Raw genomic sequence first — 13,731 nt, 5'->3', positions numbered from 1 at the left:
ATATTGATTAAAATTTCATTATTAATAGCACTAAACTGGGATATTTTTCCCATGATATCTTTATGTGGTAATAGAGAGAACATGGGCTCATTGATGGATACAGATGCACTAATGGCCTGTCTGATATTATGGGTTAAGAGCATTTTATTAAGCGTGATATTAAGAGCACCTGCTAAAGAACCAGTGATGTAAACTATAAAACAGCTTGCTTGTAACATTTGTTGTTCAAAAGAGGGCTGTCAAATCAAAAGAGGGCTGCTGGAAAAGAAAGCAGCCTGCTGGGGCAGGTGATGGGTATAGGCACTCCCTCCTCTTTGTGCCTGAGGTTAACTAGGTGTCTATTTAAACATACATGGATAGTCAAAGGCACTATCGTCAATTCAGAGTACCACTTGTGATCACAACAGAAGGTATAGTTTCCATCTCTCTGCTTCTTCATCTTATAGCGTTCTGTTTGCTGTTTTTTCTCTCTTCATTAGGCTTAATACAAAATTTTAGATTCTTTGTATTAAGCTTTACCCAATTAACAATCACATTCACTGAACATGTTTATGTCCAGAGGTGAGAATCAGTTTTACTGTGTCAGCTGATGTCAACTGAGTTATAACACATGTAAACTCATTTCATATTTATTTGGAAGGTGTACTTGAACAGTCTCTGTCTAATGACAATGCATACATCTAATGATCTTGCAACCTTATTTAAAAAGGCATTTATCAATTCAGTGCCAACTCCCTCTCATTTTGGAGCTTTTCCATTAAGTTTCAGTGATAGTGACAAATGTTTGAACTGAAAAGTGTTACTAATTTTTGCATATTTCAATGTTCCATGTACAAAAATTTGCTCTTTTTTCAAATCATATATTTTAGTGCATTACCCTTCTAACTGGTTTGATGTGAAGTTGTACTGGGATAATGTTTTTTGAGTACTGCGTATGATTGGCTTTTGTATTTCAGAATTGAATCAGCATTAAAAATGCCTCCACCTGGCGTGTGCCTTAATATCATGAATGAACGTCACAAGGAAAATGGCGTGGGTTCTGTTAACAACCCTGTGAAGTTCCTGGACCAAGATTATAATCAGTTACTCCAGTATTGTCGTATCAGGAATGTAAGATACATTGATGACATGTTCCCCCCAGATCACCGATCTATTGGTAAAGATTTGTTGACTCCAGAAATTCTAGCAAGAGTGGAGTGGACTAGACCATCGGTATGTTGGTACCAATTCACTTTTCACTTCAGCCTGTCACAGTGTGATTTTCACTGTATTAACTGAATTATGGCAGAGACCAGGTAGGGAGTACTGTACAGTGTGAGACAACATGAGGAACAAATTGTTTCTAAAAAATAAAGCACCTGTATATTCTTTAAGTCAACCAGCACGTTAAAAAATGGTGAGTGCCAAAGTGTAGTGATCAGCAGCAGGAATGCCCCAAAGCAAACACATGAGGGAAAATGAGACTGTTATTACTTCTGAAATTAAGGCTCAAATGTGACAGGTATCATTACAACAGGACAAGTGCCACTTTCATACATGCTGTCGAAGCACTTGTTTGAGACCTCTAATCTCTGCATCCTCTGGTTTCAGAAAATTGTGCAAGATCCTCATCTCTTTGTTGAGGGAGTATCAAGGTTTGACTTTGCCCAAGGGGCTGTTGGTAAGACTGTGGCTATATACAAGTTTACCTTAGCAGATTGTCACATGAACATTTTGGGATTTGGACTGCTGTGATTAATAAATTATCACAGTGGCTATCTACATTCAAATCTGAAGATACTAAAAAGACAATGTTGTCATTCATACCTCATATTGCTAAAAGAAAATATGAAAACAGTATCATCAGCTGCTAAATTCACTCATATTAACATATACGTTGTTGGTCCTACAGAAAACTGCTGGTTTCTTGCCTCAATTGGGGCTCTGACATTTCAGAAAGACATCATGCGACAAGTTATACCGGGTGATCAATCCTTCCAAGACAATTATTTTGGACTTTTTCACTTCAGGGTAAGTCAGTTCAATTGTGTTGAAAGCAAAGCTGTCATTCATATTAAGAATCCTGTGAAGGCATTTTAGTGTGCAGTGTCAAATGCTGTCTTACTGGATGTTTAGGAAACCTTTGCTAGTTTAGCTTACTTCTTCACTTTGCTCCTAGATGATAAAACATAATATTTTTCTTTTTTCTTTTTTTTCTTTTTTTTCTTCCTTTTTTTTTTTTTTTTAACAGTTCTGGAGATTTGGTAAATGGGTAGATGTTGTGATTGATGATAAGCTGCCGACAATTAATGGGGAACTTGTTTGTGTAAGTTCCAAGACTCCCAATGAGTTCTGGCCCGCTTTGTTGGAGAAAGCCTATGCCAAGTAGGTTTCACACTATTCCCATAGTTTTGTAAATACACTATATCATTATAACAGTAAACTTTACTATGTTTACTCCTCTTGTCATAACACAACTCCGTTTCAGTTTGTAATATTTGATCAAAGTTGTTTTCATTGTTGATGTCATGTTCTTTTTTTCTTCAGGGTGTGCGGCTCTTATGCAGATATGAATGCTGGCACTTGTGCTGAGGCACTCGTGGACTTCACTGGGGGAGTGCACATGACCTTTAACCTGAAAGAAGCCCCTTCCGACCTGTGGGACCTAATGTATCGTGCAGCCAAGTCACAGTCTCTCATGGGCTGTGGAACACCTCAAGGGGTGAGAAATCAGCTCAGCTCTTTATACAGTCTGTCTTAAATACAGTGTAAACAAATACCACAGAAAAGATCTGTCACAAAAATATGTTTGTACAAAGAACACGCTGAATGTCCTTACCATCAAAGTAACAAAACTCTGGTAGTCAGAACTAGAAAAATGAACTGTGAAGTGCATGAGGCCAAAATTCAAAGACTGTTTAGAAAGTTCACAGTTGTAGCAGTTGAACAGAATGCTGGAATCATTTCAAAGTCATTAAAGAAAAAAAAAAGCAAGAGTCTTTCATTAATAATAATAATAATAATAATAATAATAATAATACAAAAAGTCTGAGGTACTGTGTTACTGTGGATGACTGTAAAATAAATAAATAAGTAAATCACATTGCAGTATATTTTGGTCGTCATCAGGGTCACAAAACATTAGGTACCATTGTCATTGTCATACTCCTCTGTTGACAGTTATTATTAGTTTATTCTTATGTTATCATCAGATGTTTGCTGATACCGGAGACATTTTTACAATGAAACCTGTGCAGCCTACAGTTAAGAGGCATACATCATTGATCATCACCAAGTCTAATGTAATGCTGTTTTCATGTTTAAGGCAACATCAAAAAATACAGTGCTGCCCAATGGCATAGTGGAAGGCCATGCCTATACAGTCACTGGAGTTACTAAGGTAGGAAGTAATCCACTGCTTATGTAAGGTACAGCTTCACATCCTAGGTTGTTGTTTGCTTTATACCAGAAAATAAGTTACTATTAGTTGTGCTTGGCTAAACTGAAAGAACATTAGTTAAATTGAATGTCTGGTTGTGGTCCATAGATAATGAGCAATGGAATTCCTGTCAAACTGGTGAGACTTTTCAACCCATGGGGTCATGGAGAGTGGAAAGGAGATTGGTGTGACCAGTGAGTGCAATTTGTTTTCACAGAAATCCAATCACAACAAGATCATTTATAGAGTGTTTTAACAACCAATTCCACAGAATAAAATAATTCTCATTTCCCATTTAATAGATCACGTAAGTTCTCACATGTGATATGACAACAAATGATTCCATGATGTGTACTTTCCAGAACACACCTTGTCAAACATCCTACAGTGTTGAACTGCATTCATCACAGCATGGAATGTAAACTGGACTGAAGAATTATATGGCTTAGCTAATCCATATAAATTTTCAATGTCATGCAGCATTAATCTTGCTGTTCATCTTGCTCTTAAGATTGATGCCTTTGTACACTTTACTGGTTGCACAGTAAAAATCTACCAGCTTTTGCCAAAGCCAGTCCTCTTCCCCATTCATACAGAGACACGTTCAGTCTTGAACTTATTATCCTTACAATGTAAGGTTGTTTAACGTGACGTTTCCATTTGACATACCGCCTGTGGCAGCAACATGACAGCTGACAGAATTTGCATATTTGATTTTCTTTCAACACTTACTAGAGCATCAATATCACTACCCTGGAATTATTTCCAAGGGTTTCCTTAGTGTTTTACAAAAGCACATTTGAGTCTTGAGGCTGCTCTTAAAGGTTTGGTAGTGCGACTTTGCCATTTAACAGACTGTCTCTTAAGACAACATATGTACTGACAACTTTTCTCTATCCCTCATAAGAACAGCTCTACTGTCACCACAAAGTCTTTATAAAAATTCCATACGATACCACATAACCCTTGTTTTAAAAGCAAATAATACTGCCCTCAAGGAAGCTAAATCCATTCATGCGCTGACATTCTGTATATAATCTAATCCTGCAGCTCACCCAAATGGCAGACTGTGAGCGTTGAGGACCGTGCAACGTGCCTTAAAATAGATGAAGATGGAGAGTTCTGGTGGGTTTAAGTTAGACATCTACAGACCAAATGGTATATTGTTTACAAATGCAATTATTTGAAATTTTAACACCCTTCCCCCTCACCCCAACCTCTGCCCAGGATGTCGATGGAGGACTTCACCCAAAGCTTTTCAGATGTTGATATTTGCTGCCAATGTCCTGATTTTCTTGATGGCAACTCTTCATGCCACTGGATTTCAAAGTTCCATGATGGTCGATGGGTGGCTGGGATCACGGCTGGAGGCTGCACGAATCATAAAGGTACAATATGTACAATACTCCTACAGTCAATGTAATACTGCTATACAGCTATATTCAATTATAAACAAACAGACAAAACAAACATTTTAGTGCATCTTAAAACGGTTGAACATCATGAACATCGATAATCTTTAATTGAGTAAGCTGGTATTTTCAAACTTAAATATGATTAATTTCATGGCAAAGCCAAGACATCATATATATACTAAAATTCAAACTAAGATATAATACTTTTATACTGTACATTATAAAGGAAAACAAATGATCATGGCTTTTCTTGTTCTTATAGTGTTTTCTGCTGGTTCATATTCACAGGTTGCAGTCACATGTTGTTTCTTTTTTTTTTTGTCATTTTAGACACTTTCTGGACAAACCCTCAGTATTATATCAAACTGGATAAACTGGATGACCACTGTGAGGAGACACAGGGCCAAAAGAATATACTTGTGACTCTGATGCAAAAACCTGACAAGAGAAACAGGCGCCTGGTTTCCAATCTCCATATTGGCTTCAGTATTTTTCAGGTCTACTTTTCCGATAGCTACTCTCCTCCCAGTATTGCCTTTTCATTTCTTTGTCATATTTCCTTACTGAAGAATATAGTGTCTTTGTGTTTATGTATTTTGCATGTTTGCCAGTATTGTAAAATATGTTTGTTTTATTTTAATTCTGCAGGTGTCAGAGCAGGTACGTATTTTTTTTCTTGCTTTAGCTATGACAGTTTATAATGACAGTTACAGTCGAAGTGAAGTTCCTGATAAGTCAAGTTCCTGATACATTTTCCTCACAGTTTAAGGGTCATGGAGGGAAGCTGCCGGCTGCATTCTTCTATAGCAATCCTCCTGTTGCAACAACCAAAACTTACCTGAATGCACGGGAGGTCATGGAATTTTTCAGCCTGAAACCTGGGGAGTACATTATCGTCCCGTCAACGTTTAACCCTGGTGAAACTGCCTCGTTCATTTTAGGCGTTCTCTCTAAGGCAGAGACACACCTGCAGTAAGGACTTATTAGGCTTTTTAAGTAGAGTAATAAAGTTATAAAATGTTAAGATTTTTGAAAAGCTCAGACCCACTGACTGTCACTGTGGTGTCTTGCAAATATTGTCTATATTTTCAAGTCCCCTGTCAGTATAACCTGTTTGTTTTTTTACAGGGAAAACTCAGGTTCAAGCATGGTGATAACAAAGGTATGTTTGCAAACCTGTCTCACACATTCTCTCATACTGGATAAATAAAAAGCTATCTCACATACTCTCACATAGTGGATACATAAAAACTTTTTAATGTGCTTATATCAAATCCTGCCCTGATAGTTTTCTGCTGTGAGTTAGGTTACTTATGACTAATCAGAAAGTTAGGTGTGTACATTTATATTAAATGGCTATGGTTTCATGTTCAGCCCACTACCAATCAAAGCAAAGAGAACGGGGAAGACAAAGTGACCCTATTCCGTCAGTATTCTGATCAGGTAAATTTTATTTTAATGTAACACTGCTAATTATTGTTTCCTATTTGTTTAAAGAATAACTTTAAAATGTGTGTGTGTGTGCGTGCGTGTGTGTGTGTGTGTGTGTGTGTGTGTGTGTGTCTGTGTGTCTGTGTGTCTGCATTTATTTAACCTTGGAAAAAAGTATGAAGAGGTGGATGCTGAACAGCTGCAGAAACTTCTGAATGAAAAGCTTCTTGGAGGTGAGGATTAGGATTAAATGTTGAGTATGCCTGAATTGTGGAGAGCAGACCATTTACAGCACAGACAGTAAGAAAATGGCAATGCCCCACAATGGAGATGTTGCAAATATGGGGGACAATTTTGGGCAACTTTTCCTCAATACTGTCCACCATAAATCCTTGGATGTAAGAGCCACAAATGTTTGTGAATTAGTGGAGAGATGAGAAAATTAGCACATGCGTTGTAAATCCCATCCCTGTTTAGCCCCTCTGAAAGGAGCATTGTCGCTCATATGTTTTGGGAAGTTAGATAAAAGTTCAAATGCAGAAACTCCCAGTTCTGGGATTCATAAAACTTTGGACATCAGTTAATTCCTGGAAAGACTGGATGTTACCCTTGCTTAAATGCAGTGTTTTAAAAACAGTAATGTCCGATGTAGATTTGTGTAGACCAGTGTGCTCTTGTGCCACAATTTCACCCCAGTTCCAATAGCTGTCTGTCTTAAGTGTGGTAATATTCCAAATATAATCCCTAATTAGACATCCTTCATGTCGTTCTATGCCCAAGAGTTTCTTAACCTAGGAGTGAGGGATCCCCTGCCCTGCTCATTTTTAATTCAGCTCTGCAAAAGTACACCTTACTCAACCTATTGAGCTTATATTGTCAAGATGTGGATCATCTGGACAGGTTTTCTAGGGCAGGGCTGACACACAAGTGTGTAGGACACTGAGGGTCAGAAATCACCTGATTGTGCTACTGACATCTAGTGTTGACTGTTAACCAATACTTCTCTACCTAGACCTGAGGTCTTTGGATCTCTTTTGGCTTTGGTGGATGATTCACCCAATACAAGGTTTCTCCACTCCCTAATTCAGAGATCAATCATGTAGACCATCTACCACTGAAAGAAGGGATTTGTGCCATTCCCCCATATAATTTTCTGTAAATGTTGACATTGGCATAGACATTTTCATTTAATTATCTTAATGCAAACCAGCCAAGGCTCATAAATGACACGACTGTATTTTTGTGGTTCTCAGGATATCAGCAGAAAACAGGAGGCTTTGGCTTGGATTCCTGTCGAAGTATGGTTGCAATGATGGATGTATCCTTTTTCCCCTGCAGTCATTTGATTTGGACCCTTTCAATGTTTTTATTCCTTTGATATTTTGAAAAAAACAAAATCTTCAATTAATGCTGTTAGGCTTGTACTAAAAAAAGCAAACAAACAAACAACAACAACAAAAAAACACTAGCCAACCAGATTATAAACAGCTGTATGATTCAGGTCAGTTTCTCACTTGTCATTACAAAGCATGACAACAATTTTTTCCTACCAATCTGTTATATTTGCTCAACTTAATTAAAATAATAAAGCGTGGAGACCAAACGTATATAAACTCTTCTTTACTATATCTAGGGGCTTCCGCTTAATGCAGGAGTAGACACAACATTCTTAATGCGGGAATAGACAACACAGTCTGAAAGTGCAACAAGTAAACATATGAACATACGAACACTTGATACGAACAGTTTTCATGGTGCATCTTCATAAACTTAAGGTGAAAAGTTGCCACTAGAATTGCTCCCTAATCCCACATATTCCAGCTGTCTGTCACAGGAACACTCAGTGGCAAGGAATTCATTCGTCTGTGGAATCGCGTTGCCACATACAAGGTGAAAGAGTTATATTTTGTAATAGATTTTGGATTCATTTCTTAAATATTGAAATCACTCTAACTTTCAAACAAACTAAGACATTTTCCTTCTGTTTCTGAACTATTTTATAGGAAATTTTCTTTCGGACAGATACCTCCAAAGATGGCATGTTGAATCTGAATGAGCTACGAAATGCACTAGAAGGAGCAGGTCAACCGCTGTAACATTTATCGCCACTTATTCTATACTTGGCAATGGTTTTTACTCTTTAATTAATTATATCACAACTATTGTACCATGTTTTATTTAATGAAATTGCATATTTTTAGATGTCAGCATGGAGATAATGTTGTAGACACAAAGAAGAAATAATGATCAGGTATTTAATTTGAATTTATCCTTTTCTCTGCTGTTCTTCAGGGATGCAAGTGAGTGATGGGATGTTGAGCCTCATGGCTCTGCGGTACGGAGGGTCATCTGGAGAAATCTCCTTAGAGAACTTCATCTGTCTCGTCCTTCGCATGGACTGCTTGGCCAGTAAGCATCACACAGATAATACTATGGCCCATTTTCATTGTCAGTCAGTACTTTCTGATTACCTATTAAAAGCACTGCAGTGTTATGATTAGACTACCTTCACTGTAGTGTTTTGATTAGACTATCTTTATTGTATTGTTTTAATTACACTACCTTTATTATCCATTGTAAAAAGAATGGTATTGATGCATGCACAGAACCTGCTTTTAGGAGCCTCACCCTCATCAATATCATTTCTGTCTAAACAGAAATATTCAAGAGACTCAGCGATGGTGAGGGCATGTATCTTAAAGAGCGTGAGGTAATTTTTTTCTTTTTAACTTTCCTTTTATAGTAATTCTATCAAATTTGTTCAGATTAGTTGTTATGGCAATATTAGTACTGATGATTAATTAGGGATTAAATTAAAATGTATACGTTTAAATGGAGATGTATTAGATGGGTGCCCTAGTTTTTTTGTTGAGGGACTAAGTAAGACTTAAGGATAGTACTGATTTTTTCTGTCCTCATAACAGTGGATGTACCTCTCTATGTACACATAAAAAACAATTCTTGGGAGAGTGAAGAAAATACATTCAAGGGGGGAAGATTTTACAGAAGACAAAACAAAGTATCCAGGCATCATCTGTGAGAACCATACTCTGTCATACTGCTCTCTTTTGAAACTGCTTGTAGATTACATATAAGCCTATTACATGTATTAAGGCAGGTATAATAGCTATAGCTGATGCACTTTCATAGTTAACTCTTCTTGCTTTTCTCATTTGATTGTGTCCTTTTTGTACTCATCTTGACTTTGTAAGAATGCCATATGTATAAAAAAACTTGGCAAGAATTTGTTTTAACACTGCAATAAACCACAGATTTTGTTTGACTAAGACATGCCATATATCAAACATGATTCATAAAAACTTAAATGATAGTAGCTTTCCATAACGTATTTCCTACACATGATTTTTAACAGCTGCTCTTTCGTCATGTATTCACAATGATGCTATGCTTTTTCTTCAGCTCAGTGGAGATACATTCACTAAAACTGTCTCACATACACTATGTTCCTGCCTTTGTATCTGTCCACTTTATCTATTTCTCGTGGTTGTTTTCTGTTCTACTTGTATATCTACAACATCTAACACTGTATCAAACCTGGACACAATACATTAAAGGCTTTCGCTAAGGACAGTTGTCTTCGCATTTTAACATGTGTACCATCATAAGCAGTGAGTGAAGACCCTGGGGGGGCCCAGACAAAGAGGCCAAGATGACCACCTGAAAAAAGAGGTGTCTAAATTGATTCCAGATCTTCAACATTGTTTAAACAGTTATATTTTGGTGAAGGAGGAGTAGGTGTCTGTAATAGAGAAGTGAACGAGGGAAGAAAATGATGCTGGCATAGATGAGGCAGCCTCAATCTCCAACCAAATTGGGGTTGGGGATATCTCTCTACTCTGCAACAAGTACTGAATGATCCTAAGATTGGCAGCACAATAATAGAAGCTGAAATTCAGTAGTGCTATGCCTCCATCTAACTTGGGTTTCTGTAAAAGCTGTTTATGTATCCTAGGAGTCTTTTTATCCTATATAAAAGATTAGAATTAGGCCATGAGCATTTTTGAATTTAGTGAGAGTATTCATTTTAATAGCATTAATTTTTGCAATTAAAGAGAGGTGTAGCAAAGACCAATGTTCCTGTGACGTCTTTGACTCCTCCCCCTCCAGTTCCACCATTCAGAGTTCTGCGTCATCGGTCTACAAATCACCAGCCTATCTACTCATCATCTCCCTCCCCTATTGTCACTTGGTTCTCCCTGATTTCTCCCTGTATTTATACCCCTTGGTTTCAGTCACTCATTGCGAAGTCTTCACTCTCTATGTGATAACTGAGTGCTCTCATTTGTATCTCCACTGTGTTTGCCTGTCAGTGTTCCATGCCTCTGTTTTGTTTAATCCCTGTTTGTTTTTGTATAACCTCCATCAGGAGTTATTAAACTTATCATCAATTTTACCTGCACTTGCATCCTGCTTTTCTGGGGAATTTGTGACAGTTCCAAATTGTCATCTGCATATAAAGACAATATGTTTTGTGTCCATATCTGACAATACCTTTGATGAAGGGGCTGGAACGAAGTGCTATTGCAAGGGGTTCTATGGCGAGGGCAAACAACAAGAGACTTAAAGGGCAGCCCTGGTGTGTCAACCGTTGCAGAGGGAAACATCCTGATTGAGTATTATTAATCCTGATGGAAGCTTGAGGGGATGAGTACAAGTCTGATCCAAGTGATGAATTTGGAACCAAAGCCGAATTTATTTAAGGTGTAAAACAGGTATTTCCATTCCACCCGATTGAACGCTTTCTTCGCATCCAAAGATATAATGGCCTCAGAGGCCTTGGTGACAGAGGGGTTATATATGATATTAATTGAAGACTGAAAAGACTGCCTGTTCTTAATAAATCTAGTTTGATCAGGGGAGATAACTGATGGGAGGACTATTTCCAGACACATTGCCAGGAGTTTGGCTAGAATTTTATAGTCAACATTTAACAGGCTAATTGAACGGTATGATGCACAGTCTAGAGGATCCTTTTTTTTTAAAGAATAAGACAAATAGTTGCCTGAGTAAGAGTCTGTGGGAGGGTGCCGTTTACGAAGGCTTGACTGTACATTTCAGTTAAAATAGGGGCTATTTTGGGAAAAAACCTTTTTGTAAAACTCTGTGGGATAGCCATCAGGCCCTGGGCTTCTTCCAGATTGGAGAGATTTGAAAGCATTAGACAATTCTTCAACAGTGATTGGTTGCTCTAGTTTTTTAACCAAATCGTAGCTGGCTAAAGGCACACCAAGGGAGTGAAAAAAAAAATCCAATTCTAATGTGTCCACTTCATTTTCAGAAGTATATAAGGACTGGTACAATCTCTTGAACTCATCATTGATCCTCCTAAGGTCTCGTGATATCCCTGAGGACATACGAATTTTAGGGATCTTTACTTCCGGTTAGCCATCTTCCCTATTGCTTTCTCAAGTATGTTTTTATGGATAACTCGTTTTTGGTGCTAGTTTTGGAATTTCTACAAATTCATTTTGATGACATGATCATAGGAACACGATGGAGTAAAACCTACAATTAAGTATAACTTCACAAGATGCTCCACATTTCTAATTTTAATACAGGCGAAAGGCTGCTCTTCTGGTATTTCCCTTCTGAAATAACACGTAGCCTAAAATTACGATTTTATTCTCAAAATATTAGGACTTTTTTCTTTTAAAATACGACTTCATTCTTGTAAAATTACGACTTCATTCTCGCAAAATTACGACTTTAGTCTCATTAAATTAAGCCTTTATTCTCGAAATCTCAGAATTGTTTTCCCCTTAATGTGGCTCTAATACTCCATCGTATGTGAAGGATAGATATATACAAAAAGCGTTCACAGCACGATATGCCAGCTTGCCTGTTGTTTGTTGAGGTAGCTAGCTTGTTAGGTTAAGACTCCTTGCTGCTGCTTTAATGTATTGTTTGTTTAGTCCACACAGGAAGGTGTGTTTGTCACTAACACTGAGAGATGCACAAAAAATCACCCAGGTCATACAGAGATTGTCACTGTTACTAGGAAGATGTCATATAACAATCATCTAGTACTCCATGAAATCAGTGGCATTTGGCACTAAAGAAATGGTACGTAGTGTTCGTTTGTCGCTTAATGGTGCATAATATCGACAACTTAATTTTGTTTAAACCATAGCCATTTGTTGTGTATGTTTTCAATATTATTTTAGCCAAAGCATCTCCTTCAACAGACTGACGCAAGCAATAATTTATTCTGCACTCTTGTTCCTTTTGCCCCCTAAGAGATTTAATGTAGCACCATGCTCGTATTACGACACTACCGTCTACTATGTTGGACACTATACCAAAAAGAACATGCACATAGCAAACATGAATGAATATTAAACTATCATGGGATATGTTATGATGATGATCAATTGGATAATTTCATTACACAGCTTTATTGAAGTGCATTTACAAGCTGCTAGGTGACTTGATCTAACGTTAGCCATCTCTCCGCAGCTATCCAACATCACTATCATAATTAAAGATAAACTGTTCATGGAGCAGTTTATATCCACAATCCAATTTGGATCATTTTGTTTTGCAATATATATCCACCATTTCAGCAACATGTGAGAGCCGGAATTTTGGTAGATTTCCCAAAGATCTGGAGAATATCAGAGAGACACACACATCAGATGTAGCCATTGTTGACTGGAAGTAACTTTACCCCCTGTTGCTTTCCAATATGGCGGCGTGAAAAAGGCCTATTGACATAACTTGTAAGCTAATAATTTACTGGCTTTGTCTGCTTGTTTGTAATAAGTACTCCTAGACTTGATGAGTAATAGTAGTGTGTAGTTAGTAATGTGTGAAATTCTGCTTGAAAAATTAAAACACTCTTCATAAATATCTGGAGATGATGAAACGGCATAAATTTCATCTAATTGTGCAATACAACGTGTTAACACAGATAACCTATTTTTTTTTAAGTTTGTTCTCATGTGCGATGTAGGAGATAATTTCACCCCTAATATTAACCTTCAAAGTTTCCCAAAGAGTACACATGGAGATGTTTGGGGTTCTATTCGTACTTATAAACAAGTAGATTTGAGCCGAGACAAAATTAACAAATTTTTCATTACTGAGCAGTCGAGTATTTAGCCGCAAAGGCGGACGCTGGTTATCAGCAGTTTGAAAGACTATTTCCATATTAACAGGGGCGTGATCAGATACAACAATCGTCTTACTGTACGTTCACACTGAGAGCGGCGAGAGCGTCAAGAGTCGCCCAAACCTCCCTGCCAACGACGCTGTTGAACACTGTGGACGCTCTGCCGTTGATGAAATAGGCGGGTACAAGTTCCTTCGGAAAGCTTGGTTATGCAAATGTTTTTAAAGGGGCTATAAAGCAAACAAACAGGTCGAGCGGTATCTTTGTGCTGACTGACCACCAGTAGGCTATAAGTTAACCTTATGAGATATTTTAAATGTGAAGGTGCGAAATCG

The 13,731-nt window shown here is 37.6% G+C and overlaps 1 protein-coding gene across 1 annotated transcript; it reads left to right on the top strand.

Moving 5' to 3' along the window:
* The first annotated feature begins 975 nt into the window (after nt 1-975).
* Nucleotides 976-9,278, top strand: LOC115823332 (calpain-1 catalytic subunit-like). Its single transcript, XM_030787381.1, has 21 exons — nt 976-1,212; nt 1,591-1,660; nt 1,892-2,010; nt 2,231-2,364; nt 2,527-2,701; nt 3,305-3,379; nt 3,527-3,612; nt 4,469-4,543; nt 4,646-4,806; nt 5,164-5,330; nt 5,482-5,493; nt 5,597-5,805; nt 5,962-5,995; nt 6,208-6,276; nt 6,440-6,497; nt 7,518-7,582; nt 8,086-8,154; nt 8,268-8,346; nt 8,557-8,673; nt 8,922-8,974; nt 9,189-9,278. The coding sequence occupies exons 1-21, from the start codon at nt 976-978 to the stop codon at nt 9,213-9,215; spliced, it is 2,091 nt and encodes a 696-aa protein (XP_030643241.1). The 3' UTR covers nt 9,216-9,278.
* Nucleotides 9,279-13,731: the final 4,453 nt, after the last annotated feature.

The sequence above is a fragment of the Chanos chanos genome, chromosome 10, assembly GCF_902362185.1.
Source record: "Chanos chanos chromosome 10, fChaCha1.1, whole genome shotgun sequence".
In the NCBI taxonomy this organism is placed as follows: Eukaryota; Metazoa; Chordata; class Actinopteri; order Gonorynchiformes; family Chanidae; genus Chanos; species Chanos chanos.
The sequence above is the reverse complement of the archived record's forward strand: the minus strand, read 5'-3'. Positions and strand labels throughout refer to the sequence as shown.

Coding starts and splice junctions, on each gene's coding strand:
- LOC115823332 (XM_030787381.1), top strand. CDS start 976: ATGCCTCCACCTGGCGTGTGCCTTAATATCATGAATGAACGTCACAAG. Junction 4,544..4,645: donor GATGAAGATGGAGAGTTCTG/GTGGGTTTAAGT, acceptor ACCTCTGCCCAG/GATGTCGATGGAGGACTTCA. Junction 6,498..7,517: donor GAATGAAAAGCTTCTTGGAG/GTGAGGATTAGG, acceptor TGTGGTTCTCAG/GATATCAGCAGAAAACAGGA.